At 61.3% G+C, this 27,613-nt stretch overlaps 3 protein-coding genes across 11 annotated transcripts in view; 1 reads left to right on the top strand and 2 right to left on the bottom strand.

The window, feature by feature from the left end:
- Positions 1-2,013: 2,013 nt before the first annotated feature.
- LOC112663230 (troponin T, fast skeletal muscle) lies at positions 2,014-12,447 on the bottom strand. Of its 2 annotated transcripts, none has more exons than XM_025451864.3 (10): positions 12,370-12,447; positions 10,220-10,238; positions 7,622-7,667; positions 6,607-6,723; positions 6,422-6,499; positions 6,055-6,168; positions 5,836-5,945; positions 5,579-5,669; positions 4,490-4,530; positions 2,014-2,241 (listed from the first exon to the last, which is right to left on the bottom strand). In XM_025451864.3, exons 4-10 carry the CDS (start codon positions 6,688-6,690, stop codon positions 2,187-2,189), a joined length of 573 nt encoding a protein of 190 aa, XP_025307649.2. In that variant the 5' UTR covers positions 6,691-6,723; positions 7,622-7,667; positions 10,220-10,238; positions 12,370-12,447; the 3' UTR covers positions 2,014-2,186. The 2 variants fall into 2 exon arrangements, with proteins under 2 accessions (XP_025307649.2, XP_025307648.2); XM_025451863.3 differs by lacking the exon at positions 4,490-4,530 and adding an exon at positions 3,821-3,861 and having other exon boundaries at positions 12,370-12,446.
- An 8,131-nt stretch (positions 12,448-20,578) lies between these two features.
- Positions 20,579-27,213, top strand: PRR33 (proline rich 33). The gene is made up of 2 exons (XM_035701910.1): positions 20,579-20,648; positions 24,888-27,213. The coding sequence occupies exon 2, from the start codon at positions 24,897-24,899 to the stop codon at positions 26,211-26,213; it is 1,317 nt and encodes a 438-aa protein (XP_035557803.1). The 5' UTR covers positions 20,579-20,648; positions 24,888-24,896; the 3' UTR covers positions 26,214-27,213.
- LSP1 (lymphocyte specific protein 1) overlaps positions 23,316-27,613 on the bottom strand; it is a 39,329-nt gene continuing 35,031 nt past the window's right edge. For all 8 annotated transcript variants that reach the window (XM_049096268.1, XM_049096269.1, XM_049096266.1 and 5 more), the window contains exon 11: positions 23,316-23,764. The gene's annotated coding sequence lies outside the window, so the exon portion shown is untranslated. The remainder of the gene's footprint in view (positions 23,765-27,613) is intronic.

Raw genomic sequence — 27,613 nt, 5'->3', positions numbered from 1 at the left:
TTGGAACTCCCATTATCTTCTCTTTCCCTCATTGACTCCAAAGCTTCTCTTTTTTTCTGGATTTCGGTTTCTGGCTCATTTTTTATTTATTTTTTTAAAAGATTTATTTATTTATTCATTCATTCATGAGAGACACAGAGAGAGAGAGAGAGAGAGAGAGAGAGAGAGAAAGAAGCAGAGACACAGGCAGAGGGAGAAGCAGGCTCCATGCAGGGAGCCCGATGTGGGACCTGATCCAGGGACTCCAGGATCACGTCCTGGGCTGAAGGCAGGTGCTCAACCGCTGAGCCACCCAGGTGTCCCTCTAGCTCGTTTTTTAATTTCTTGAATTAGATGCTTAACATTAGTGCTTGGGGTCCATCCCCAGAGCTTTCTCCAGGGACCAGTTCAGGCCCAGGCTGCCTACTGGTGGCCATTCAGCGGAGCCTGGCCTCCCAGGTTTCTGCCTCCAGGCTGGCCTCAGGTGTGCTCACATTTCTAAATATATGCTAATAAGTCACCTGCCACAGTTAGGTCCACTGGGCTGCAGGGCCTGGTCGATGGATCCCCGTGCTAAGCGCTGGTCGAAGCAATGCCTCTAAAGCTTCACACGTGCTCCCCGTTTGCAGGAACGGCCTATCACCAACTCCTGTCTCTCCCGCCTGACTGGTTCAAATCTGCTCCCAATCATTCTGATCCTCCTGACCTGTCAGCAGCTGAGATGTGCTTCAAAAGCTCCCACTCAGATCCCAGACCTCTTCATGTTGCCTGCGGTTGTGGGTTACTAGTTAGTTCACAGGCTCTGCCTCTGCATGACTCCTGGGAGCTGGTCCTCCTGCCCCTGCACTGCTGGGCGCCCCGGGGGCAGCTGTTGCCTCTCAGAACAAGGCGCTGTGTGTGGGGGTATGGGACTGGTGGCGGGGGTCCGTGGATCCCACATCTGCTGTTATGTTAAGGTGTTCGTCCTTGAGTTATTGCAATAAAGCTCGTTGGCCATTAGTGCATTTCTGTATAGGTGCACCGTGTGGGGCATGGGGGTGCACATGTGTGTGGGAGGTGTGTGCTTGTGAATTTGTGAGTGTATGTGGGGGGTGTGCCCCCACATGGGATGTGCATTCACATGAATGTTGGGGTGGGCAGGCGAGTGCACATGCACTCTGGAGAATCACATGGGGCGTGGATAGGTGTGCTGGGGTGGGCAGGCATGTGCACGTGCATTCTGGGGAGTCACATGGGGCGTGGAGAGGTGTGTTGGGGTGCAAGCACATGCACATGCATTCTGGGGGTTCGACTTTGCTTTCGGGGTCCTGCCACCCCATGCAGACTGCAAGGGCGTCCTCCCTCTCTCCCTCCACCCTGCAGAGGCTTCTCGGAGGGGGTGGGTCCGGCCTCCGAAAGCTTCCTCCATGAATACTTCGCTGTGCAAGGCTCTACGTCTTCATCCAATTTTTGTGATTTATATTTTCCATAATTCTGTTTGGTCAGGATTTTCAAATTTATTACACAGTTGTGCACTGTGTTCTCTTATAATATAGAAAGAACAGTCTGTGTTTGCTGAGTCTGCTCTCACTGAAATGTGCTTTCCTGCTCCTTTCCTCTGGGGGCGAGAGGCCCTCAGGCTGTGTGCACCCCCTTGTTCTGAACCTGCTCCTGCCCCCACATTTCCGGGGGACGCCTGTAAGGTCTCTCAGTGTGTTCCCGCTCCCCTTCCCCCAACCCCTCCAAAGACAGAGCTCTTCTACCCCAAACTGGCTTCGAAGCAGAGTTGGGCAGTGGGGGAGCGCTCACGGGTGGGGGGCGCTGAGGTGGAGATCTGGGTCATATGAGCTTGCAGGGGTGGGGGACCGATGTGGAAGCTGCTGGCAGAGCCGGGGCCCAGGGCTGGGTTATCTCCCCGGCTGACCCCTAAAGGGAGCACCCAGTGTCTCTTGGCGCTCCCACCCACAGGGCGGCCACCCTCACAGTTCTGTTCTCCCTCACCCGGCGCTCAACCCCCAACCCTGGGCCCCAGTCAAAGAGCCAGCACACGCTCTGTGGAGGGGAATCTGCCAGCTTTATTCACAGACCCCCGGAGATGGGGGCAGCCAGGACAGAGACATGTGGGGTGCCTGGGGGCAGGCTCTCCGCCCTCAGGCCGGGGGGCCAGACGCTGCCATGGGGGCAGCTCAGGCCGAGGGTCTCTGCCTCTGGGAGCTTCTGCGGCTGCTTCACTTCCAACGCCCACCAACTTTGCCCTTGGCCGGGGCCCCGGCCTTCTTGCTACTGCAAATGGAAGCGAGTTGACCTTCAGTGACTGGGTATTTGGGACCCCCGCCCAGCCCCTCCTTGGCCCGCGGCAGACCCCAGCCCCAACAGCTCTGCCCACCCAGGCTGCTATCAGGGTGAAGTGCCCTGTCTGGCCTCAAAGCCACGGGCACACATTCCAAGCAGCAGCGACTCACCTGTACCTGGACCGGTTGGGCCTGGGCGCATTGTTCCAGGATTGTTAGTGTGGTTAGGGGAGAGACCAGTGAGCCCAGGACACCCCCAACCCCTGCCAGGAGCTCGGGCTCCAGAGGCCACACCTCGGGTAGACCCTGAACCTGCCAGGGAGTCCTTCCCTGCAGATGGCTCTCATTGTCCCAGTTACTTATGCCTGGAAAGAACCTCCCAGGTCACAGCCACAGGGGCAGGAGAGGCTACAGTCATCTACCTTGGTCCCTGACTCTAGACCAGTGGGCCGGGCCTGGTCGACTCAGGGCCTGGGAGGCCTCTGTCCCAGTTCCTTAGTCACCAGTTAGAGCTGGATTAGAGAGCAGGAGGTCAGCACCCTGCAAGGTGGCCTCCTTAGCAGCCTGCCATGTCTGTCTGAGGCCCTCTGCACACCAGGGAGCCAGGAGAGAGCTGGGTGCTGGGTCAGGGAGCCATGGGTAGGGGGACAGGGTGTGTGGCTGCAGAAGCTGAACATTTGGGGCAACTTCTGGCAGTCTGGAGAAGGCCACCCAATTCCTGAGGATGGCTTCAGGAGAAGCCCTGGTACCGGTGACCATGCCCACGACCTGTGTCCTGCAGGGGTCAGCTGAGAACCTTTACACGAACACACATGCACATGCACACCCGCAGAAGGGCTCTCACGAGGCCTGCATCAGCCACACACAACAGAGCCCGGGATGAAATGGGGGTCACCTTCGCCTCTCCCCCTGGGTTGGGGAGCCTAGCCCTGGGAGCAGCGAGGGGGCAGGGGCCAGTGGAGGAGGGAGAGATCTCCAGGTCCGTGCAGTCCTGGGAATACTGCACTGTGTGAGTGTGGACTGGCTGAGCGACCAGGCTGGGAGGCAAAATCCCAGAGCAGGTAGCTGGGAAGCACAGGCCCTTGTGGGTGAGCACGGTGCAGGCTTCTTGAGGTCTTTCCCAGATGCTGTGTTCATAGGTCCCCCAGACCCCGGGGTGACCTCGTGGACAGAGCATTCACTATCCTGAGGAACCAGTGGCTCCACCAGGATTGCAGGGAGACTGATGACAAAGCCCAGGCTCCTGACGGCCTGTGCCGCTCACCTCTGCGGCAGAACAGCATGGGGGTGTCCAGGAGATCCTTCTGGAGGGAGCCCAGAACCACCCATATCCCTGAGGCCTATGGCCGGCCCTCCCCACGGTCTGCCTCCTCCTGGGCTCTGGGGTGAGGACAGAGCAAGAGGAGACTGCGGGTCCCAGGGTGCACGGCCCAGACACGCAGGCTCCAGTGGCCGGCTGGTTAGTTTTGTTACTGCTCTGCGAGGGTCGGCTGCCATCGGGATGGGCTGAAATCACCAGCCCCGTGGCGCCATGTGCCCGGCACAGAGCAACAGGTAGGAAGGCTACTTACTGCTTCTGGGCCTGATCGATGCGGCTTCTGAGATTGGTGATCTGTAAACAACACAGGTGACTTACCTGACAGGTCCTAGTAGGGCCAGGCCGGTTGTGGCCAGCACGGCCTTCTTCATCGGAGCCTTGCTGCCACACCAGGGCCACTTGCTCCCTTACTGTGTCCTGGCTCCTCTGCTTGGAAGACACCAGCTCTTGGCCCTTGGGACTCTTGCCTCTGACTTACTTTTGGTGGCCCGCACTGGAGACCCCGGGGCTGAGACACACAGCAGCCGTGGAGCTGGCCACTTACCTGCAGCCTGCGGCAGGATGTGGGGCAGGGGCGTGGGGAGGGAGGCCAGGCTCACAGAGCCCCTGATTCCAGTGGCTGCTGAGCAACCAGTCCGGTGGCCCACTTGCTCCTTTGCCCAACTGCTCCCTCCTCCTGACAGCCCAGAGGAGAGGCTCAGGGGGAGGCAGGGTGCTTCCCCACCTGCCTGCAAAGACGGCAGGTCAGCCTCAGAAGCCACGGGCTGCAGGGGGTGGGGAGGAGGTGGGGGCAGGAGGCTGACCTCCATCATCTCCACGCCCACCGCCACCGCCATCCTCAACGAACCAGGTTTGCCATGCGAGAGGCTCACCGTGCATCGCACACCACGAGCCTGGTCCAGGGTGGACTCTGGCTACTTACAACTTGGCCAGCATCTCCACTCTGGCCCGCATGTTCATGATCTAGAAAGACCAAGATGGTTAACAGGCTGGGCGGGTGGCTGAGGCTTGGGGGCCTTGCTGTGTGCTGGGCCAGGTTAGGCTGGGGCCCTCATGGCTCTTCCAGCCCCCCGAGGACCCACTGTAGGTCATGCACAGGTATGTCAGGAGGCAGTGGGTCCCTGACCTGACCCCAGAACCCAGAGTGGGGTGGTGCACAGGTGATGCCCACTTCTGCAAGTCAGCCCTCCCAGGGGACCCTTGAGAAAGGGCTGTGCTGCCCCCGAGCCTGAACACTGCTGGGCCACGGGGATGCATAAGCCAGGATTCACTAGTCCCTGGACGCCCTCTGTCTTGGTGGCCTGTAAGATCAGCCATGAGAGATGACCCTTGCGTGTGAACTGTCTTCCACCAGGGACCCTGGAGGACATTGAGGAGTTGGGGGGACCATGCCTCTGATGGCGAAGCTGGTGGTGTCTGTGTTTGCACGGAGCAAGTCAGTTACTGGAGGGCCTCCGAGGGGACTGTGTCTGCCTCGGACCGCTGTTCTGAGCTCTGAGCCCCTCCCAGGCAACTCTATACAACCATCCCCCTGATGACTCGGTCCCAGACCTCTTTCCCTGCTGTTGGGTGGGGGTGCGTGCCACCCTTCAGCTCGCACTGACCAAGGAGGTGACAGCACAGAGACCCGAGCCTGGGCACCCACCACCACCAGGAGCTCTGAGGGGGCCGAGGTCTCTGGCCAGCATGGCTGGGACCTGGCTTTGCAGAGAAGGCTGTGAGGGACACCACCCCGGTGCTGGAGAAACCTGGTGCAATCCTGGGGTGGACTCTCCAGAAGCCCCAGGTGATTCAGAACCTGGACCCCGAGGCCACTCGGCCCTCTGCAGCCTCCTGCTGCCCTCCAAATAGGGCTGATTGCCCTCAGAGGGAGCCCCCAGTCCCGGTCCCCGGCAGGAGAGTGGCCTTAGCCAGGCTCCATGGGGATGGCCATCGTGGGCTTCTCTCAGGCCAATGTCCCCTGTGGGTGGCTGAGCCCATGGGGCCTGAGGTTCAAGGTGTCTGCACTCACATCATATTTCTGGCGCTTCAGCTTCTCCCCAAACTCAAACTTGTCTGTTTCCAGTTGGTAGAGGGTGTCCCAGAGCTCCTTGGCCTTGTCCCTGTAGGGATGGCAGGGGTGAGCCTCGGGGAAGCCCTGGAAGGCAGGACCCAGGCCAGCCACTGTCCTCCTCCAGCCACCACAGGGAGGCTGGCAGGCTTGGAGGACACTCTGGCCATGCCCTGGGGCCACCCCCCACTGCCCACAGGCTGTGACACCCGCCCTACCTCAGCTTGTCCTCACTGAGGTGGTCAATGTTGAGTGGCTTGCGTCTCTCTGCCAGAACCTTCTTCTTCATCTCCCGGGCAGTCTGCTTCTTGCCTCTCTTCTGGTCAGCCTGAGGGGACAAGGCAGAGGGGCCTGGGCTCAGGTGGGGAGTATTGCACTGCTCAGTGGCGGTGGCTGGGGGCACGGACAGAGGCCGGGGCTCCAGGGCCCATGCTCACCTTGGCCAGGTAGCTGCTGTAGTTGGCGCCCATGGAGGACAGGGCTTTCTTCTTCTTCAGGTCATCCTCGGCTCTCCTCTTGGCATCCTCCTCCTCCCTCCGGGCTTTTTCTTCCTGTGGAGACCCCGGTCCCCAGGCCCTCAGTGCTGGGCTGGAATGTCCCCCCACCCCAGCAAGCTTTAAGGACCCACCCTGGGCTTAGCACTTTCTGGAAGCTATGCAGGACATGGGGAACTTAGCCCACTGTGTCTCCGCTCATTGGCTGGTGTCGGGATGCTTAGGAGGAGGACAAAGGAGGACAAGGAACCTTTCTTGGGTCATTGTTCTGGGGTCTGGGGTGGGAGTGGGGGGGGTGGTGGGAGCTCACCGCCAGTCTGTTCTGGCGCTCTCTCTCCTTTTCGGCGCGGATTCTCTGCTGCTCGGCTCTCTCTGCGCGGCGCTTCTCCTGTGGCCAGAGGAACAGGTTGGTGAGCCCAACCTTGCCAACACCATCACCCCTCCTCAGAGAACCCAGCACCCCCACCTCTGCCTGGAACTGCCCGCCGCACTCACAATCCTCTCCTTAAGAGCAATCAGCTCCTCTTCCTCCTTCTTGCGTGCTTCAAAGTGGCTGTCAATGAGAGCCTGCAGCTCCATGAGATCCTTGTTCTGGCGCTTCTTCTGGATGTCCTGTGGTGGGGACAGAACCCTTCTCTCAAATCTTATCCTGCCAGGCTCATCTTCCCTTTGTTCCAGCAGAGACACCCTGCCTCCTCTGGCCAACATGAAAGCTGAGGGCAGCAAGGGACCTTTTGTCCTCTCCCTGTCCTCATGGCTGCTGCCCTCCTCGGGGGCAGGAGGCTGCTTGACCCCTTAGCTCCAGGGTAGGAATGGTGCCCTCCCTGTGGGTGAGTCCAGGCCCTGCACAGCCCTGAGGTCATCAGCACCCCTGGGATGGACTGGCTCTGACTTGGCTCTGTTGTCATCCTCAGAGAAGTTCTGCATGAGCCAGACAGAGAGGAAACTGGTGAGTGAGGTATTTTATTAAGTAGACGGATGGATGGATGGATGGATGGATGGATGGATGGATGGATGGATGATGGATGAAGAAAAGGATGGGTGGATGGATGATGGGTGGGTGAGTGGGTGGATGATAACTAGATGATGGATGGATGAGTTGGTGGATGATGGATAGATGGATGGAGGGATGATGATAGGTGGATGGATGGATGAAGGATAGGTGGATGGATGGATGGATGATGAAAGACAGGTATATGGACAATGGATGGGTAGCTGGATTGATGGATGGATGGATGATGGATGGGTAGATGGATAAGTGGATGGATGGATGGATGGATGGATGATGGATGGATGGGTGGATAGATGGATGATGGATGGGAAGACAGATGTCTGACACTGCAGAGGTTTCCTCTGGTCCAGAAATAAATTAAGGCAGAATTGCCGGCAAGCAGGAAGTGCTAGCTCTGGCTGCTTGAGAGCAGATGACCTTCACAGGCTCCTAGTGTGGAGCCTGTAGGGAGGTCGGGGGGGGTGGAGGCTGTGTTGATCTGGGTACCCACAAACTTACATCGAAGTCCACTTTCTCCCCTTCTGGGATCTTAGGAGCAGTGAGTCTGAAGAAGAGAGAGAGGCTCGTGAGTAGGGGCAGGTGGAGACCCTATCAGGGGGTTGGCCCTCCTGCCCTCTTGCCCGGGCACCCAGCTGAGGGCACACTGCCTGACCTTTGTTCTGGTCAGGTGTACACCCCACTGTCCCCAAAATGGCCCGACCTCTTTGAGAACGTTCCAGTCTCTTTTCATGTCCTTCTGTTTTTGATAACATCTGGACACGGAAAGGGCCGTTTCTCCCACATCTGTCTAGGAAGGGCACTCTCACTTTCTCTCTCACACAGATAAAGAAATGCAGCTAGGCCGGACCAGAGGCAGGCTGGTCACTGCAGGCCCCCAAGGGCTGTTGGCCTCTGCAGTCAGGAACAGCTATCTGGACGCTTTGCATGTCTCCGACCCATCCTGAATCCTTCTTTCTGGGGACCCAAAGGAAGGGGGCTGGGTCAAAAGCAGTTTGGGGAAGAAATGAGCCCCCCAGATCGGGCTGGCTGTAACCGCCGTCAGCCCCGGGCCCTGCCCCCGTACATTCCAGATGGAGCAAAGAGTTAAAACAACAACACGGTTTTTCAAAACAAGCCACAGAAGAAAGTGGAACTGAATATGGACCCAAATGCTGGAACGGGAGAGGCTTTCCTAAGCTCAGAAGCATCAGAAGGTCCCGCTAGGGGAAAGATGGCCAGACGACTCCACGCAAATGAAAAACTTATGTATGTGAAAAAAAAAAAAAAAAAAAAAAAAGCAAAAATTGAAAGGGGAAAAAAAAACCCCAACCCAGACTAGAAAAATATTTTCAGCAAGCACAGAGAAGACTTATATCCTTGTGCAAACCGATGGCTGAGAACACGTGGAGACGTCTCTGCCGTTAGATAAATGGGCAGGAGGCGCGCGCTGCCAAGTCTTGGGAAGAAAGGCGGCCAGTTAGCAAGCGCGCGGGAAGGGCTCCTGGCCATCGGAGGCGTGCGAACACAAGCGGCCCTGAGAGGCCCCCCTCATCCATCAGTGTCCCCGGGCGCGGCAGCGCGGGGCACAGACCCGCTCACGTCCACGGCGGAGCCCGCGCTGGCACGGCCCCCGTGGAAAGCAATTTGGCAGCGATCGTCAAAAGCCTGAAGAACGTTCATACTCTTTGACCCAGTAATTCCAGTTCTGGGAATGTGGCCTAGGGAAATAACCCGAAAGACGGAAAATGCTTTCCATCCAGCATTATTTATGATAGTAAAATATTGGGGAAAGCCTTAATGTCCTGCAGAAGAGGAACGGTTAGAAAAATTATGGTTTGTCCAATTGATGGAATATTATGTGGCCATTCAAAATATTTAAGAAGACTATGTAAAAACACGGAAAAATACTTATGAATAGTGCTAAATTTTAAAAAAGCAGAATTGAAGGTTGTATAGACAGTACGATGTTTGAAAAACAGCTCAGAGTTTAAATCTTTTTTTCCGAGCCCGACGCACGGAAAGAGTAGGAAGAAATAAGGCTTTTATTCCTCCCTGCTCCTTCCCGCAGTCTGGCTGGCGGGCCGGGAGAGTTATAGACGACTTTTTTTTCTTCATTGGACTTTTACGTATTTTCCAAATTTTCTTTAATGAGGTGTTTTATTTTCATAATGAAAACACAAACATTTTTTTAAAACTAGAAAATATCTGGGACCCAGCAGCTTTATTTAAAATTGCTGAAAAATAAAGTGCAATGGATGGAAATGTGCCGGCTGTGCCCTCGACACGCTGCCGTGTCCGTGGACCCCCGAGGGTACCCCATGTGGGAGCAGACCCCGGGCGTCCTGGTGGGCAGCGCAGGGCACAGGCGGGATGCTCGGAGGGACAAGGGGGATGAATCACGCCCTGTGCACTTGCAAGTGCTCATCCAACACATTAGATTCAGAATCGTGAGGTTAAAAAAAAAAATCTCTGAAATGCTCACAAGTGGGTAAAGCAAGGGAAAGACCCTCCAGACAAGGAGACGGCTCCCCAGAGCCCCAGGGCAGTGAAAAATGGCAGATCCACCAGTGGTTTTGTTCTGAAGGGGCCACTGGGACCCTCCCTCCACCTACCTCTCACAGCTGTCTCTCAGCTAGGACCTGGGGGGGACCCTACAGCAGGCAGGCAGCGGTGGGGGTCCAGGAGCCCAGGAGGGAGCTCTGCGGCACCCCTCTCTCTGGCTTGTCTCACTCAACCCCCTGTTCCCCATCCCTCCTTGGCCTCCTCCTGCAGGAAGTCCTCCTTGCCCACCCTGGACGACCAGCCCACAGCCACACCTCACTGGGCCCCCAGAATTCATTTCTACTTCTCACTGGGGATGCGGCACCCAGGTGAACTCTGCTCCCCACCTGTGGGAGAAGGCATAAGCTGCCCCCAATGATCCCATTATCACCACGCGCCTTTGTCGGACCTCTAGAGCTTTAAACATCAAATCAAGGAGCAGAGACGAGGCTGCTCTCTCTCAGGGGTTTGGGGTGTCCTCCCCACAGAACCCAAATGTGTCATCTTCCCAGATGATCTCCTCCAGTCTCCCTCTGTCCTCCCTGGTGTCTGGACCTGCCCGGGCCCTGCACTCACCTGGGTCTTGGCTTCTCCTCTGGTCACCACAGCGCCGACATGGGGAGAGGGGAGAGAAATCAGGTGAGCCGGGGGGCCTGCTTCTGCCCACGGGCTCCTGGGGACCTCCGGCTAGGGGCTGGGGGCTGGGGGCTCCTGCCTGGAGTCCTGCCTGCTTCCCCCTCTCCAGCTGAACCTACCACCCATGCTCCTGTCCTGCCAGCAACAAGAGAAGGTCCCTGTGGGGTCCCAGAGGAGCTCAGGGTGCACAGACTAGGATGTGGCGCAGGAGGGGGGATACGGGAGGAAGGAGGTGCTGGAAGCCAGAGGCACAGAGCCCTTGGGGGCCAGGCAGCGGGGGCTGCAGGGGTGGGGCCATGGGGGCCAACACCAGCTGGGGTAGCACCCTTCTTCCCTTGGTGCCCTGGCCGGGACCCCATCAGGGTCCTGCCCGTCTGGGGACTGGGCGGAGGAGCTGGCCGCTGGCTTCTTTGAGTCTCCATGGGGGGTTGGTGGAGCCCACCCTGGGAAGCCGAGACCCTCCCTAACACTGGAGCCTTGGGGCTGGGGGTGTGTGGTCCCTGGGCCTGATTCCTGGGCTTATTGGGTGACCCAGTGGATCTGGAACAACCAGCGTGCCCGGGGCCATTGAGGCCTTGCTCATCTCAGCCCCAGGCAGAGGGCCCGGGGTGAACCCTCAGGTGGAGCCCCCCACGGTGGCCCACGGGGCCGCAGCTGAAGGGGCTCCCGACCTCCCAAGGGAACCTTAAGAGGCTTTTCCTCCTGAAGCTCCTGGGGGGCCACAGGGCATCCAGACCGAGGACCAGCCGCCCACCTGCCTGCATGGGCCTGGCTGCCTCTGAGCACCCCCACGCCCAGGCCTGGGGAGGCCCCGCTGGCCAGCTCTCGGCCTGGGCTCTGCACAGCTGAGCAGGGTCTTGCCCTCGCCCTCAGTCTCTGCTCTCCGCAAGGCCCTCTGCCCATCTGAGAACATGGCTTCGACTTCCTGCATGGCCTCCTCTGCCCTCGGCAGCCCAGGCGTGGGGCCGGGGTCTGGCTGCATATGCACTTGGTGTATCCCCCTCAGCCAGGCTTCCCCTGGATGCACAGGGGCCCACTGCAGGCCCACAGACGGCGCCTTGGCCATTTTGTAAGTGGGCTTGATGTCACCCTCTCCCTACACCTTGGGGGGAGGGGGCTGTGACCTGGGGAAACTGAGGAAGAGAAGGGGTGTGGTGGGAGCAGGAACCCCAGAGCAGAGGGGCAGAAGGAAGGGGCTGAGGTGTGTTTGCCCTCTCTGGGGGCCTAGCTGGAGCGGGCCCCAGGGGCAGGGGGTAAGGGGGGCGGTGCCACGCTGCAGAGCGGTGGCCAGCGGGGGGCAGCCTGGCATCCCCGCCTCCTGCAGGCCTCAGGGTGGGTCCCGGGGTGCCCGGTGACATTGTAGCCCCTACCAGCCAGATCCCTGGACACCTCTGCCTGCACGGCCGGGCGTCCACCCCACAGCACTGGGCCAGCATCCCCTGCATCTTCCAGGTGGCCTCTCTGGGGCCAGGAGAGGGAAAATGTCAGGGTGGTGTGCAGGGGTCGGGCTCAGCCCAGAGGCCCCCATGGCCCCACTGAGCGGAGGGGCCCTGACTGGAACCTGCGTCTGCCCCACTCCACTGAGGCTCGGCCCACCCAGGGGCCTCCTCACACCCGGGTGTGTCTGGCCCTGGCCTAGGTGGTGGGGAGAATGCCTCCTCTGCACTCAAGGCCCCTGGCTGTTCCAGGTCACTGCTGTCCTGCCCGAGGTCTCTGCCGACTCTCCGCTTCACCCCGCTTGGCCCTCATGCTCCCCTCAGCCTTACCCCTCCTGACCCCCCTTCTCTGAGGTGCTGTATGGGGCAGGGCAGAGGCGCCCGCTCTGTCTCTCCTCCTCTGCTCTTCTCCACCCGACCCTGTTGGTCCCGAGGGTCCTGGTGGACCTCAGCACCGTTTCTGGCCCTGGGCTCTGTGCTCCATCTCGGGACTAGCCGCCCCCGCCTTCCTGCTGGTGGCCCAGGAGGGGCCTCACCCCCACAACCCCTGCATGGTGCATGTGGCTGGGGGCCTAACCTCTCTCACTGTGCTCTCAGCCCATGGGAAGGTGGGGGGTCAGGTAGGGAGCAGGAGGGGGGCGGCAGGGGGCGTACCTTCCTGGACCTCTTCTGCAGGAACAGCACCAAGGGATGGCGGGAGGAGAGAGAGAGAGAGAATCACCTGTGAGCCTTGGCAGGGGCCGTGGGAGGGGCAGATGCAGGCGTCTGAGTGCAGCCACACTGTGAGTAGGTTACACCGCCCCTCTTGCTCCTGCGTGGCCCGAATGCCCGCTCACACCCACACGTGGTCACACGTGTGCACAGGCGCCCACACGGGACTGAAGTCATGGCACATACCTGGTTCATGAACTTCATGGGGAAGGGAGGGCACAGAACAAGAGGCAATACCACGCGTGGGTCAGAGGTCAAAGGAGGAAGGATCCGAGGTTAATGGAAACACCAGTCATCATTCAGGAGGGTCAGTGGCCGAGGACAAGGGGCAGGGAGTGTGCGGGAAGCCAGTGAGACATGGTCAGTGTTGGCAGGCAACCCCCCCAATTCCATCCCTGCCTCGCTGACCTGATGGGGAACCAAGGTTCAAGGGTAGATCTGAGGGTCGTCAGGGTCCCTGCCTCTCCTCAACACCCGGGAGGGCCTAGCAGGGCCTGACAGCCTCTGGCTGGGGCCTGGTCAGGTGGAGGGCAGGACCTACAACCCAGGGAAGCAGACCCAGAGGGTGCCTCGCTTCCTGCCACCCCGAGAGCAGGGCCCACCTGCCCTTCCTGTCCTGCCTCCCAGGGCACACAGACGTGGGTGCCCCCCTCAGCTGCTCTGCTGGTGACCCCTCTGGTTGTCCACCTGGATCCCAGGAGCGGCTCACAGAGCGGGTCGAGGAAGATGGCCAGGGAATGACATGGTCCCTGTTGGGGGCCGATGGGCTGGTCCTTCCATCAGCCTGTGTTCACCCACCATCTGGCCTGGGGCCCTGACCCAGTTAAGGGGTCAGATTTGGCTGTGGGCTCTCAGTTACCCACCCTGGGCTGGAGGCAGAGGTTCAGGGACAGTGAGGCCAGGCCCGCCCATCACCAACCAGGGTCCCTGTGCTGGGGCATGAGCTCCGTCTGCAGCCCAGCCTGAGTCCGGGCCATGCATGGCCCTCGGGGACCCTCCGCCCCACCCCTGCTCTGGTCAAGCATTGGCCACGGTTAGTGGGTGCTGTTAGGGCCACATGTGGGAGTTCTCTGCTGGCTGGCACCCCGCTCCTCCCTGCCCTCTCCCCCACCCTGCGTGGGTTCCAGCCAGGCCCTGAGCCCCACATGGGGACCAGAAGTCCTGTGTCCTCATACCTTCTTTGTGGACTTCTGTAGCTAGAGGGGCGCCGGGTGTACAGGCAGCAGGAGGAGAGAGGAGAGGTTAGGCCAAGGGCACACTGCATGTCCTTAGGGGGTAGGGGCACAAGGGCCAAGGGTGCGGGGGTGGGGGCTGGGGTCCTGGACCCACTTACCTTCCTCCTGGGCCTCCTCTGGGATGGGGGCAGTGGGCATGGGAGGGGGAGAAGAAACAAAGACAGTCATTAGTGGTGCACCCGTGGTGGCAGGGAAGGAGGCCAGCCCCCGGGAGAGGGGACAGCTGGTGTGGGGGGGCCAAAGGTGATGAGCCCAGGAGACCTGGGCCTGGCCCCCGCTTCAGTCCCGTGACTACTCCTGGACCCCAGGATTCCCACCCCTCGCTCCCTCCTTGGGCCTCAGGACCCTGCCTGCCCACCCCAACGGGGGGTGCCTTCTTGGGAGGATCTAGCCAAGTCCTGCTCTGCAGGTGATGGATGTGAGGATGGACGGGACGAAATCCACTGTCGTAGGGAAAGCGCAGGGACGTCTGGGCAAGCCACAGCCTCTGAGTGAGCCTGGGGTGACGTGGATGCTGAGGGTCTTGGAGGAAACGGGGGCAGGGGGCCCTTCCTGCCCATCACATGGACCTCCCCGGGGAAGGGGCGGCCCCCCAGGACCACATGTCCTGCTCAGAAATGAGTCTTTCCACCTTTTCAGCACAAAAAGAAATGTTTTGCTCACGTTGTTAGGGTAGCCAAGTGTTTTCAAAATATTTTCAAAACATAGCACCCAGAACGCCTCACGGCCGAGCCCTGCCTGATGAAGTTGCGTGAAAGCCTCCCCAGGGTTGAGCGGGTGCCAGGGATTCGGGGGGAGCTCCCACCCGCCTTGAGAACCACCTCTCTGTGCAGTTCCCAGGTGCGGCGGCTCTCCTGCACCCCACACCTGCCCGGGCACGACCAGGAGGCTCCCACAGATGCCGGGCCACACGAGGGAGGGGTCTCCAGATGAGCCCGGAGGTTAGGGCCCCAAGGCAGGGATGCTGAGAGACAGGGGGACACAGAGGCAGCGGGACACAGGGAAGGAGAGACACACAGGGTCTGCACAATCCGGCCCTTGGTATTAACGAGGGTGAGTTGGAAACCACGTGTCAGCTCTGTCCACACGGCACTACCAGGATGGGGATTAGTGAACAATTAATTAATGAGTTTGTCTAGTAGTGGATGAGGAGATGGGAGATTAGCAAGTGGCATTAATGATGGGGAGGACAGGCAGGTAACCCAAGTACGGGCTCCGAGAAGCCTCATGGGGGTGAGGCCGTGACCCGAGCAGAGTGGGGCAGCCGGGGTTGGGGTGGGGGACATGCAGAACTGCCAGGATTACCTTCTTCCTCGTACTGCTCTGCAAGGGGATAGAACACAGGAGCTGTGTCAGGGGGCGCCCCCGGGATCCCGCTGCCCTGCCCCCAGGCCTCTGAGGATGGAGCCTGGGGGGCCTCGGGCTCTGGAGGAGGTAAAGCCTCCGGCGAGGCCAGCGGCCCGGTGGGGTGGAGATGGGGTGCGGGGCCCAGTGCCTGGATGGCCAGGTCCCCAGGGAAAGGTCGTGGGGCCAGAGACCCCTGGCCTGCTCCCAGACAACTGTGGAGGGCAGGTGGGGTGTACGGGGTGGGGTTTAGACGTGACCACATCTGGGGATGTGTCCTTAGAGGAAGAGGGGTCCTCTTGCTCAGAGGAGGTTGGTCTAGCGCAGCAAAGCTCAGACTTCCTTCCAGGGTTCCCAGGGAGGACCGTGCTGACCACCGTCAGGCGGGCCTGTCTCGAGTGTGACTTTTCCTTGGGGGTTGGGGGCGGACGCAGAGGGAATATTATTTGACACTTACCCTCGACTTGTTCACTGTTGTGGGGGTCAGGGGTGGGGGGAGAGAGAGAGAGAGAGAATGGGTGAGTGCAGCTTTCACTCAGTGGCCTCTGCACACAGCCCAGGTCCAGGGGCGCACGCAGGGCGCGCAGGGCACGCAGGGTGGGTGGTTCCTCGGGCGGGTACTCACACTTCCTCGTCAGACATGGTGGCGGGACTGTTTCTGGGGGGGAAGGAATGGGACCAGAGTCAGAATGGCCTTGGTCTGCAAGTGTTGGAAGGGGTGAGCACTGGGCGCCGAGGGCTGGGGGTGTGAGGATATCCAAGGACAGGGTGGAGGCCAGCTCTCCGGCCTTGGGCGGGCCTCCTCCTCAGGCCCCCCCAGGCCTCCTCGCCGCACTCAGATCCCACCCCGCCCCCCTTCCTGCCCTGGCTCCGGCCTGGAGTTTGGAATCCCGGGGCTGGACGGGATATTGGAAGGTCGTGGTGTCCACCCCCACCCAGGGCCGACATCCTCTCTATAGCATTCCCCGAGGAGGGTCATCCAGAATGCATGGTGCTTGTCCAGCCTGTTTTGGACTGCAGAAGAGTCCTGCTGATGTGGCTCGAAACCTGCTGCTCGATGGTCTCTGCCTTTGGGCTGAGGTGTCCGGGGTGGGGGTGGGGTCCCTGGCGGCCCCTAGATCACAGTGTGCCGGGCCTTGCCGAGTCTTCACACCCTGCCATCCCTGTGACAGCCCTTCCTGCTGTGAGACCGCAGCTCCCTTCCCCACCTGAGGGTCTCCTACGGGGACCCCACATCCTCCTACGTGGGTTCCCTGGGGTCCTCCACAGCCCTGGGCCGTGCCCTCTCCCCAACTCTCCAGAGTGCACCACCCCGCCACAGAGCAGACTGGACCCTGGGCTCACGGGGCCGGGGTCTGAGCTGTTTCTGCACGTGTCCCCCAGCCCAGGGCCCTGAGCAGGAGCGGAGTGGACAGCCCCCTCTGGCCGGCCCTCCTCAGCCTGCGTTCCCAGGCCCCGTGGATGCTCTTGAATTTGTCAATGTCTGCAGGGAAGCTCTGTGCCCGGGCCCTGCGCACGTGTGCAGGTGCGGCCGGCGCCAGGCCCCTGCGCTCGGGGACCCTGGTTCCGTGAACTGGCCACCGCGCACGCCTGAGGCGGTCCGGGGCCTGGGAACGCTCTGAGCAGCTGCATCAGAATGTTGGCCCGGGGCTGAAAACACAAAGTTCATGACAACATATTGCAGCTCAGTTGAAGACAATAGCTGTGCCCCCCCCAGGGAGCTTCGTATAAGAAAAACACAAGCTCATCATCTAAAGATGCATTTACATCACATCCATCGCTAAGGTGGGAACAGTTTTCCGAAGCCTCTGTCAAGAATGTTAATTTTCCCAGTGCAGTTTAAGCTCTAGGCAAAATTAACCCCCGGATCTCTGCTCCCCGAGTCCCAGCCCAGAAACGGCCGGGCTCCTTCCCGAAACAGGACTCTGCTGCCCCCTCCAGTTCCAGCCTCCTGCCTTGTGTGCCGCTGGGGGTCTCAGCCTCCTGGGGGGCACTGCCACAGCCCCTCGTCCCCCACCTTGTCCCTGACCCAGCCCGGGGCCTCACCCTGCTGGCCCCCCTCAGCCCTGGCAGGGCCCTACACCTGTCGGCAGCCTCAAGTGGGGGCGGTGGTGGCCCAAGCCCAGGGGCCGGTTATTTTTAAGGAGCCAGTGGCAGCTGAGATGTCCAGAAATAGGCACCCAAATTAGCCAAGACACCTCTGTCCAGAAACCCAAGACGCAGGGAGGGGGGCTGTGCGGGTGGCCGGCACTCAGGGCTCCGCAGGGCCAACTCACCCCGCGCCCCTGCAGGTGTCCCAGGCCCACCTAAGCTCCCGCATCTCACCCTCCTGCCTTCTGGGGTGCAGGCCAAGGGGCCACCCAGAGGACCCCGTAACCCCAGGCAGGGTGCCTGGAAGCCCCACAGTGTGGGCAGCAAAGCCTCACTCGCACAGGGAAGCTGAGGCTTGTCCAAGGTCCTGTCCCCATAGCCGGAGGGAGCCCTGAAGGCCACACCACGGAGCAGCTCTGTCACCTCAGCTCGCTGTCTGTCAGGGAGGGGTCAGGGTGGGGTGTGCTTGCTGGAGGGCAGGGGACAGCATTTCGACAGCTGGGAAGGAAGTCAGTTGTCCTTTTCGTGCTCTGCCCTCGGTGAGCGGTGGGGTGTGAAAATAGCCCCTGAGGTCAGAGCTCCTCGGAGACACGCACCCTCCTGCCGTCCTCCCCTCTTTCCCAGGTGACACAACGGTGCGGGGGACGGGGGGCCTTGCCCTCACTGGCTGTGGGCCCCAGGCCGTGTCGCATCGGCCCTCGTCCTACCCTGAGCTGGCTCCTTGCCCTGATGCCCCCCACGATGGCCGAGGGCGCAGGGAGGGCGGGAAGTCCAAGGAGCAGGGGCGGGGCCTCTGGGCACACGTGCTCCCCCTCCTTGGGCAGCTGTACGGATCCCAGGTGCCCATTGCGTGCCCCCCCCGGCCCCAGTTCACTCCTGTCCTTGACCTGTGGGAGCCGTCCCCCAGGTCCCCCTCACCCTCTCCTCATGGAACCGCTTCTGGGGCGAATGACGCAAGACCCCTCGTGTTTGTCTCCACACATGGTGGGGTTGGAGGCAACGACCACATAAGGCCCAGAGCTCCCGGCTTCTGCGAGGAGCTGGCCCGGCCCCCCAGCTTGCCGAGCCCCAAGGGAAGGCCCAGGTGGCCCCGGGGGTCGAGCCAGGGCATAGCAGTAGGCGGCCCTCGGAGCTGTGGGCAGTGCCCAACCCGGGCTCCTCATCTCCCTCCAGCCTGCTGCCCCTGCTCCCTCCAGGGAGCCCCCACCTGCCTCCTCGGGCCTCCCTCGCTGCTGGGCTGGATTCGGAGCTGCGTCCCCCATGTTCAGAGAATGTTACCCTCCATGCCAGCACCCTTGGGACCCTGGGGTGGCTTTGTGGGTTCTCTAAGCTGTCACGCTCAGAGCTAAGACACATGCAGACATGGCACCCTGAACCCTCAGCACCCCGGGACCCCAGATGCGTGTCTAGTGTTGGGCCAGCCCTGCCCAGCCCTGGGCCATACCAACCTGTGGCTGAGTCTGGAGAGAAGAGCTCCCTGTGGACAGGACCGGCTCAGGCACTGCCTGCTCGGCTCACGCCCTCATGTTATAGTGACATTTGATCTTGCCCAGCAGCCCATTGGCCAGGGGCTGGGTGGCTGGGCTCGTGGAGCAGGCGGGAAGGGGCTGTGCCCATGTAGGCCCCTTACCAAGTATAGGAACAGCAGAGGAGGAGGCCTGAGGAGGCGAGGGTGGGGGGGACATGTCTGGAGAAGGAGACAAGGTCCACCCTCCTCCCCCGGGAAGTGTCAGCTTCTATTTTTACCCCCCCACCCCCACCCCGACAGAGGGCACATTCCTGATGGGCTGAGGAGGGGTGGCAGGAGGGACTAGGTGGCCCCAGGGACACAGCCCAAGGCTCTTCTGGGTCCTCAGACTGGGGCTCTTACTCCCCAGCCCAGCTGCCCTCCCCCGGAGATGTCCCTACATGCCCACCTGCCTCCTCCATCAGAGCACGTGGCCTGAGGTCTCAGGGACCCCCATGGAGTAGAGGGCCCTGTGAGCCCCCAGCCAGGCCTCCAGCTGTGCCTTGCTTAGTGACCAGACCTGGGACATGCAGGACAAATGGGCGAGATGGTAACAGCCCAAGTAGGATCTCCAGCACTGAGGGTCCTCCCGAGCCCTAACCCAAGGCCAGAGCTGCACTTCCGCCATCAGTCTGGCAGCTCCTCGTGTCAGGGTCCAGACCCCGGGCCTCTCTCCCCACGGCCAGGTTCAGTGTGCCGCTCACAGGCGCTCCACCATGTCCCCGTGGAGCCTGGCCGTTCTGTCCTTGGGACTCCAGGTGGCACCATCCACCCGGCAGACATGGTGCCCGGGCCTCGGATGGTCCCTCGCTTGCTGGCAAGGCCACCAGCTTCAGTGGCTCTGCCTCTCGGATTGGGGAAACTGAGACACAGAGATGGGCCAGAGCCATTGGGCACCTCAATCCAGACCCAAGGGCTCTGGGCGAGGGGCTGCCAAGTATGGACAGTGGGGTCTGTGGGATGGCTTGACCCAGGGCAATAGCTGATGGGCCAGCCTGGGCCTGGGGTGAGCCCTGGGCAGATGCAGGTGAGGCCTCTGCCCTCTGGAGGCTTGGAGTCAGAGACGTCAGTGTGACCGGCAGGAGACTCACCGGCCCCGGTCCCACCTGGCTCTGTGCCCCCTCTGGGTCCCCAGAGGCTTCTGGAAGATTTGCGTGGCACCTCATTCAATCCCTACAAATTGGAGATAAGGCCACAGGGACCCAAAACAGGAGAGGCATGCCCAGAGTCACACAGCGAGGAGGGCAGAGACCCTCTCCTGCCCACCTCCCTGAGGTCTGGGCTGCTGGGGACACCCCTGCCCTCCTCGTCTGAACGTGTTCCTCACATCTGATACTCTTCCCTCTGTTCTCTCTCCCTGCCCAGGTGCTCAGATGGACAAGGGCTTGGAGGGCTTCTGGGCCAATTCCACCCAGTGGGACCTCTCAAGGGTCACTTCTGGGGAGGGCTCCCCAAGTGGCTCCCGGGGGACCGCTGTGACCACCTCCTCCGCGTGGTGGGGCTTCCCTTCTCAGGTTTACCAGCTTTGCTAGCTTCTCTCACTCTGCTAGCTGAGAGCTGAGGACACCCCGGCACACACAGACACACACACACACACACACACACACACACACACACACACAGATGTGGGCACACACAGGTGGGGACGGTGTGTTTGGGGGCCTTGGGGCCCATCTGCAGGCCGTGCTGGGGCTTGGCCTGAGAAGCCCCGGGCACAGCCAGCCCCACTCACACTGCCGGTGCCCTGCTCCCGGGGGCTGCCGGCCGCCCCTCATGCAGGCCCGGCTGGGCATGCCACGGGCCCTGCAGTGGCCCTGCTCGGCCAGCAGAGGAGGGTGGCTGCCCGTTCAGTGGCCTCGGCCTCTGGCAGGTGCTCTTCCGTGATCAGGCTGAGCCAGAGAGCGGGCGCTGAGGTCAGAGGAATAGCACAGGTTTTATTTTGGTATCCGTGACCTCCTCCTCGGGGCACCAGGCCCGTGGTGCCACGGGACAGTATAGAGCAGGCACTGCTGGACAGGCCGCAGGCCTCCGAGAGCCTTCGACAGGTAATCCACACCCCGGTCCACCTGGCCCGGCCAGGCTGGGGTGAGGGGAGAGAAGCAGGGCAGGGGCCTGCCCAGGGGGCTGGAGGGGGCCTGGGGACCTGGGCTGGAGGCAGGGGATGGGGGTGGCCCAGCTCTGGTTGGGGCAGATGACCGAGCTCAACCCCAGAAGGGGGTTGTCTAGGCGGGCCTCAGGGACAGCACAGCCCGGGGACAGTGGGGGTGGGCTTCTGGAGCCGGCAAAGCTGATGAGGCCGCAGAGCAGGGAGGAAGCCAGGAGAGAGCGAGGTGCCCCCCGACCCCCCGGTTCCAGCTGTCTTTGGGGGTGACCCCAGGGTGGGAGAGCAGGAACCCTCGGTCAGGGTCCTGGCCCCAGTTTGTGTGGATGGACTGGCGGGTCCCAAGGGCTCATGAACCGGTCCTGGGCTCCCATGCTGGTGCCAGCCCCACGGGCTTACGCTCTCCCAGGCCCCAGATAGAAGCTGCTGACGCAGCCCTTGGGGGACGATCCTCCCACAGCCCTGTGCCTCTGCCACCCCACACGCCTCGGTGCTTCTGCACCATCTGTAGACCACTGGTTTGCTCTGCCTTCCGTGCATGGGGCTGGCACTCGGTGGCTGGCACTCGGTGCCTGACTCAAGGAGGCTGGGGCGATTGCGTGGGGTTCTCAGGCGGGCAGGACCGATGGCACAGGGGCAGTCCCTGAGCATTCCAAGCCAGGTACCCTTCGGGCAGTGGCCCTTCTGATCCTCTGGACCCTTTGGGTGGGCGGACCCTGACTCGAAGGCTCTGAGAGATGGGGGCCTGACATCGTGGCAGCAGTAATGTCAGTGGTACTCGGAGGAGACAAACTGTGGGTGCTCCTCCCCGAGGCTGGACCAGGGTACTGGCTGGCTGGCTGCCTGGCACCATCCACCCCACCTGCTTTTTTTTTTTTTTTTTTTAAATTATTTATTTATTTATGATAGTCACAGAGAGAGAGAGAGAGAGAGAGAGAGAGGCAGAGACACAGGCAGAGGGAGAAGCAGGCTCCATGCACCGGGAGCCCGACGTGGGATTCGATCCCGGGTCTCCAGGATCACGCTCTGGGCCAAAGGCAGGCGCTAAACCGCTGCGCCACCCAGGGATCCCCCCACCTGCCTTTCATCCCGTGGTGCCATCCATTATTCTGGTCCTGTCTCAGTGCCCAGGAGTGGACCTTGCATGGCCACCTCTGCTGCTGCCCTTGGTGGATGTCCCATCCAGCAGAGTGGGAAGGGAGAGAGGCATGTCGACTGGGAGATGCTCTCCAGTGGCAGAGCGTGGCCCGGGATGCAGTCTCTAAAGGGGGCCGTGGGTGAGAAGAGATGGTTGTGGTGGCTTCGTGGAGTTTTAACACTCCTGACTTGTCCGTATTTACAGCATCCTCGGGGAGACAGGCAGATTGTGATCCCAAAGACTTCAAAAACAAGACATATGAACAGAGCCAGGCCTAGAACACCTGCTCTTCGAAGGAGGTCCCCAGATGATGAGGGCAGCAGGGCCCAGGGCTCATGAGCATGGCCCCCAACCTGTCTCCTCCTTCACTTCTGACCCACTCCACCCCCCATTTGTTCCCATATATCCATTCTCACATTCACTAGCTTCCCTCCTCCCTTCCACTGTCCATCCAACCGGTGTCCAGCTATCCCTCAGCGCACCCACCTAGCCAATTGCCCACCCACTGTCCATGCGGCGAGCACTGATCCAACTGCTTCTCCGCCTCTTCTCCCACCTGCTGTCCTCACAATGATTCTTTGTCCATTCACCTTCTGTATATCCACCCATCTGCCCATCCATCTAGTCTTTATCTACCTAACCATTCCTTGCCCAAGATTCATCCACTCGCCTTTCTCTTTTTTTTTAAGATTTTATTTATTTATTCATGAGAGACAGAGAGAGAGAGAGAGAGAGAGAGAGAGGGAGGGAGAGGGAGGCACAGACACAGGCAGAGGGAGAAGCAGGCTCCATGCAGGGAGCCCGATGTGGGACTCGATCCCAGGTCTCCAGGATCAGGCCCTGGGCGGAAGGCAGGTGCTAAACCGCTGAGCCACCCTGGCTGCCCTCCACCAGGCTTTCTATTTATACATCAGTCCATCTACTCATCCATCCCTCCACCCCTTCACCCATCCATCAACCTACACTTTCATCTATTATCCACCCATCCATCCATCCATCCATCCAATCATCCATCCATCCATCCCTCCACCCATCCATCTCTCCACACACTCATCATCCACCATCTACATCTGTCCATCCACCAAATCTTCATGGAGCATCTCCTGGGTCCTAGGATGGGGGAGAACCCCAAGGGGGGTGGGTTTTTTTGGAGGGAGCACAGGCTAGGGTCAAAGACCAGAAATGCTCACTGGTGTAGTAAAGTTTAATCAGGGCAGTCAAGGGGAAAGCATCGCAGGTATTCTGGAAGAGGAGGACTAGACCCCAACCATCACGTGGGTCTCAACATAAGCCACCACACACCTCAGATCTCAGAGTCTAACATTGCAGAGGGTCATGGGATGGGACAGAGTGTCTGAATCTGGAGGCCAGAGGTCTGGGGGGTAGCATTGTCCAGGGTGGGTAGGGAGGGCTTTCCAACCGGGCTGGCCCTTCTCCCTTGTCAGTCTTCAGTTAGTGAACACAGAACCACCATTTGGAACACACAAACTTTATTGCACTAGAAGGAGGAGGCTGCAAGCAGGAGGCGGGGGGTGCAGGGCCTGAGAATGTGGTACGGGTGTCTCTGTCTCTTGACCTGGAGGTCCCCCAGCAGGTGTTCTCTCTCTGCTCAGCCTGGGCCTTCCTTGGGAACCCTTGGCCTCTGCGGGATGGCTCCTTGGGTCAATCACCAGTGATAGTCCCTTTCCTGCTCCTGCCATGCCAGGCAGAGTGGGAGGCAGGGTGGTTAGAGAGTGGGAGGGGAGAGAAGTCAGGTGGTTGATGAGCAGAGGGGCGATGATTGTGGTGGGTGATGGAGGGGCGCGGGCAGGCCAAGCGGGCCATGACGGTGGCTCTCATGGCAGGGCCGGGGTGGGCGTCTGGTGGACTCTCCCCTGCAGACGTGGACGCTGCTGCCAGAGGCACCTGTAGTCTCAGGAGAGCTGAAACACAGGTGTGGGTGGGAGCGTGAGGCTGCGGTCTGGGGAGGGGATACCCGTCATGCCCTCCACTGCCCCCAGCCCATTTCCGTAGGCCACCTTGCCTACGCTCCCCCCCGCCACCCCCAGGGGCAGCCTCCCTGCTCCAGACACAGAAGCCCTGTGTCTGCTTCCACCGTGGAAGCTTGTTTCCCGATGCTGGGCCCCGGGGCCCCGGGCCTTTGCAGAACTCAACGTGGAGGGAGCTCTGCCCATCGCCTGCTCGCCTGCTAGCCTGGCAGCCCCAGAGCTAGACCTGGCGTGCCCCTGGTTCCTGGGGTCCTGGGCCCCCAGAAGCAGGCACAGCCAAGAGGGAGCCCCAGGCAGACCCCTCAGGCCCCTCCCCAGGCAGATCTGCTCCTGCCTGACAGAGCCAGCCCCCACAGGGCGGCAGCTCCGGGCCTCCTTCCTCCCACAAACCGGCTGGCCTCTGGCTTGGCCCAGACGCCATTTGTCAACGTCCTTGCAAGCACGTGGCGCCCAGAAACCAGGGCGGGCGGCTTGGCCAGGACCACCCCAGCCAGGATGTCTGCGGGAATATCCCATTTAGCGTAGCTCAGCGAAAATTGCTCCCACCTCCCGGCCAATCTACCTCTGATGATGCAGCCTCAGCTTTCCTGAGCCTCTGGCCGCCACCCTCACCGCTGGCTCACAGTGGACGAGCCTGTGGTCAGACTGGCGACGGCGCGGCGCCCCTCACGCGTCTGCGGGCAGGCGCTCTTCCTGCCCTGGTGGGCCGCCGGCCCAGCACGTGCCTCCCCCTTGCAGCTTGCCCGTGGGTCTCACGGCCTAGGCTGTGCACCCAGGTGGCACCCTCGTCCATCACCCACTGAGTGACTTGGGCCTCTGTGACCTCCTTTCTAAGCAAGCCAGAGGTGGAGCCACCCCACAGACTTGCTGACACAGACAGACTTGCTAGGGACACACCTGGCAGGTGCCAAGGGCTCAGGAAGCAGAGCTTCTGGTGGTCAGGTGATGACCCTGTGGCCTCAGGTCCTCCCATATAATGGGGGAACCACATGTCCCTCACGGGAGGGGTGCAGGCAGTGAGGGGGACTAGCCTGATGGCTGTCCCTCTCCTCTCCAGGGAGTGACGATGCTCATCGTGGCTGGCATGTGTCCCCAGGGGCCCTCTGGACCCCCACCACCCCTGCTGCCCAAGCCAGGGAAGGACAACCTGCGTCTGCAGAAACTTCTGAGGAAAGCCGCCCGGAAGAAGATGACTGGGGGCGGGCCCCCCACACCGCTGGGGGCTTTCCGCACTTCCCTGTCCCCTGTGAGTGAGGCCAACCATGACCAGGAGCCCACGGCCCCGCGCCCTGCAGAGGCCCCACGGCCTGTGGCCACCCTGCCCCGCTCCCCACGCAGCTCCATCATCCACCACGTGGCGTCACCTCTGCAGAAGTCCGTGTTCCCCTTTAGTTTCACCCAGTGCAGGAGCCTGGCCGCTCACTTCAAGGCCACGGGGCCCCAGCTGGTGACCCCGACCCTAGATCCCACCCAGGCCCCCAGTGGCTTCACACAGGTTTCAGCCCCTGCAGCAGGTGTCACCCACGTCAGCCACGTGCACATCCGGCTAGTGCCATCTCCACAGGCTGGGACCCCTGAGCCCTGCCAGACGGCCCCAGACCAGGGACCCGGTGGGCAGGACCCAGGCATGACCCCGTGCCCTCCTGGGGCCCAGCCCCCGGGCCCCACGGCCCACACCCACTCACTGCCTCCTGAGGCCCAGGCTGTCTGTCGCCGGCCTGAGGCACCCCCAGGCTCTGAGACCTCCGTGTCCAGAGAGGCCGGCACCCAGCCTGTGGTGCCTGTAGCCCCTGCCTACCGCTCCCCAGAACCCTCACCTCACAGGCCAGCCTCTGAGGCTCCCAAAGCTGAGCACTGGGAGGAGCCCCCCATGGCTGGCCCCACCACAGAGGCTGAGCTAGTCTCCAGACCCCATGGGGCCTCGTCCCCTGCCCCACTGTCAGGCCCACACCCGTGCCCTGTCCCAAAAGTTGCACCCAAGCCCCGGCTCAGTGGCTGGACACGCCTCAAGAAGCAGCTGATGGAGGAGGCAGAGGTGTCCTCGTTTCCAGGCCCGGAGCAGAGCCCAGAGCATGGGGAGCAAGAGGTGACAGCCCCCATGGGCCTGGTGTCCCGGCCCCCCGCCTCCAGGGCTTCCAGGATGTGGGACGCGGTGCTGTATCGCATGTCGGTGGCCAAGTCCCAGAGCAGCCCGGCTGGGCCTGGGGAGGGGGCTGGAACCCTGACTCGCCTGGGCCGCCTGCCCTTCCTGTGCAGGCCACGATTCAACGCCCGGAAGCTGCAAGAGGCCAGCCGGCCCTCCCCTATGGTCCACTCCATCCCAGATCTGACCTCCAGGCCCAAGAACTTCAACCGGACGGCGGCTGGCTGGAGGCTCCAATGAGCGACCCGGGCAGCACCAGGGCCCAGGACCACGGTGTGGACAGAAGAGAGAGGGGGTCCAGCTGGGAAGCCATGGCCACCAAAGAGGACACCAGGGCCCCACAGATGCTGGGTAGCCAGGGGGGCAGGTGAAGGGATAGCAGGAGGAAGGACCGCAGTGCAGGGGGGCTGGGGCTGGGACAGGTGGGGTGAGGGTGGAGGCCCATTTCCAGAGGCAGGGTCTGCCCTGGGGTGGAACCGGGGGTGGGCTGATGGGGTACAGGCTCACATGAGAGGGAAAGCACGTGCCATGGTGAGGAGGGGTGAGGATAATTTGACTCACATGGGTGGCCCTCAGCCTAGGACTTGGGCAAAGAGGTACAGGGTGGGTGCCCAGGACTCCTGAGGGCTGTAGGCAGGTGGGGAGGGCCTCTAAGCATGACATGGACTCTGAGGCCTGATAGGGCGAGGAGCATTCTGGGGCTCAGCTCTGCGGTGCCCCCACCACCATGAAGGACTGGGGAGGGATTTATGTTCACTGTGCAGAGTTCTGGGACCAGTCAGGGTCGGAGCTGCAGCTACATCAGTGGCTTGACTGATGTTTTAGGGAGCCAGACCCAGACTCTTGCCAACAAGGGGGCAAGGTGTGAGGGGGCTCACCGTGGGGCCGAAGCGAGGATGTCTCGCTGTGTGTTGGGGCCCAGCTCCGATGGCCAGGTGGGGAGGGTGTCCTCAGTCCCAGGGCAGGAGAGCCCAGCAGAGTGGGTGAAGCAGTGAAGGGGACCCCAGGCTTCATGCAGCTTTGGGGCTCCCTGTCTACTGTCAGCTGGGGTCTGCCTCAGGGCAAGGGCCAGGGGCTCTGATGGGTCAGGAGCAATGGAAGAGGGACATGGAGGTGCCTGGGAGTGGGACGCAGGAGGGAAGAAGCAGCCAGTAGGCAGCCAGCTGTGTCACCCAGGGCGTAATGGGTGCTATAATGGATCCTGGGACCCAGGCCACTAATAAAGTGTGTCTAACCACAACAGCTGACCATGTTTCTTCACCAGGTGATGGGCAGGGCGGTGGAAACTGGAGTAGACTCCCACTGGGAGAGTGAGACTAAGGTTCTGGCCCCTCGAAGACCCAGACCGAAGCTCCCAGGACCCCTTTCCACCCACCTCCTCTGACACTAGTCCTAAAGTGGCCGGGATGAGCTCATCTGCCTCCCAGGAGGAAGTTGGAGTGTCCCTACACAGTAGAGCTGTGTATGGCTGAAGCCAGCCACCCAAGAAAAGCATTCAGTTTGGTGTAAGACCGGGCTTGGGCAGGGGAGTCTATTGGGCAGGGAGACCAAGCCAGGCTGGGGTTCCCGCCAGCTTCGAGGCCAGGCATTCGGCCCCCACAGGCCGCCCTGGCAGCCTGTAACAAGCAGGCCCTGTCCAT

This window comes from Canis lupus, chromosome 18, assembly GCF_003254725.2.
Source record: "Canis lupus dingo isolate Sandy chromosome 18, ASM325472v2, whole genome shotgun sequence".
In the NCBI taxonomy this organism is placed as follows: Eukaryota; Metazoa; Chordata; class Mammalia; order Carnivora; family Canidae; genus Canis; species Canis lupus.
Note: the sequence above shows the minus strand (reverse complement) of the source record. Positions and strands in the feature narration are given on the sequence as shown.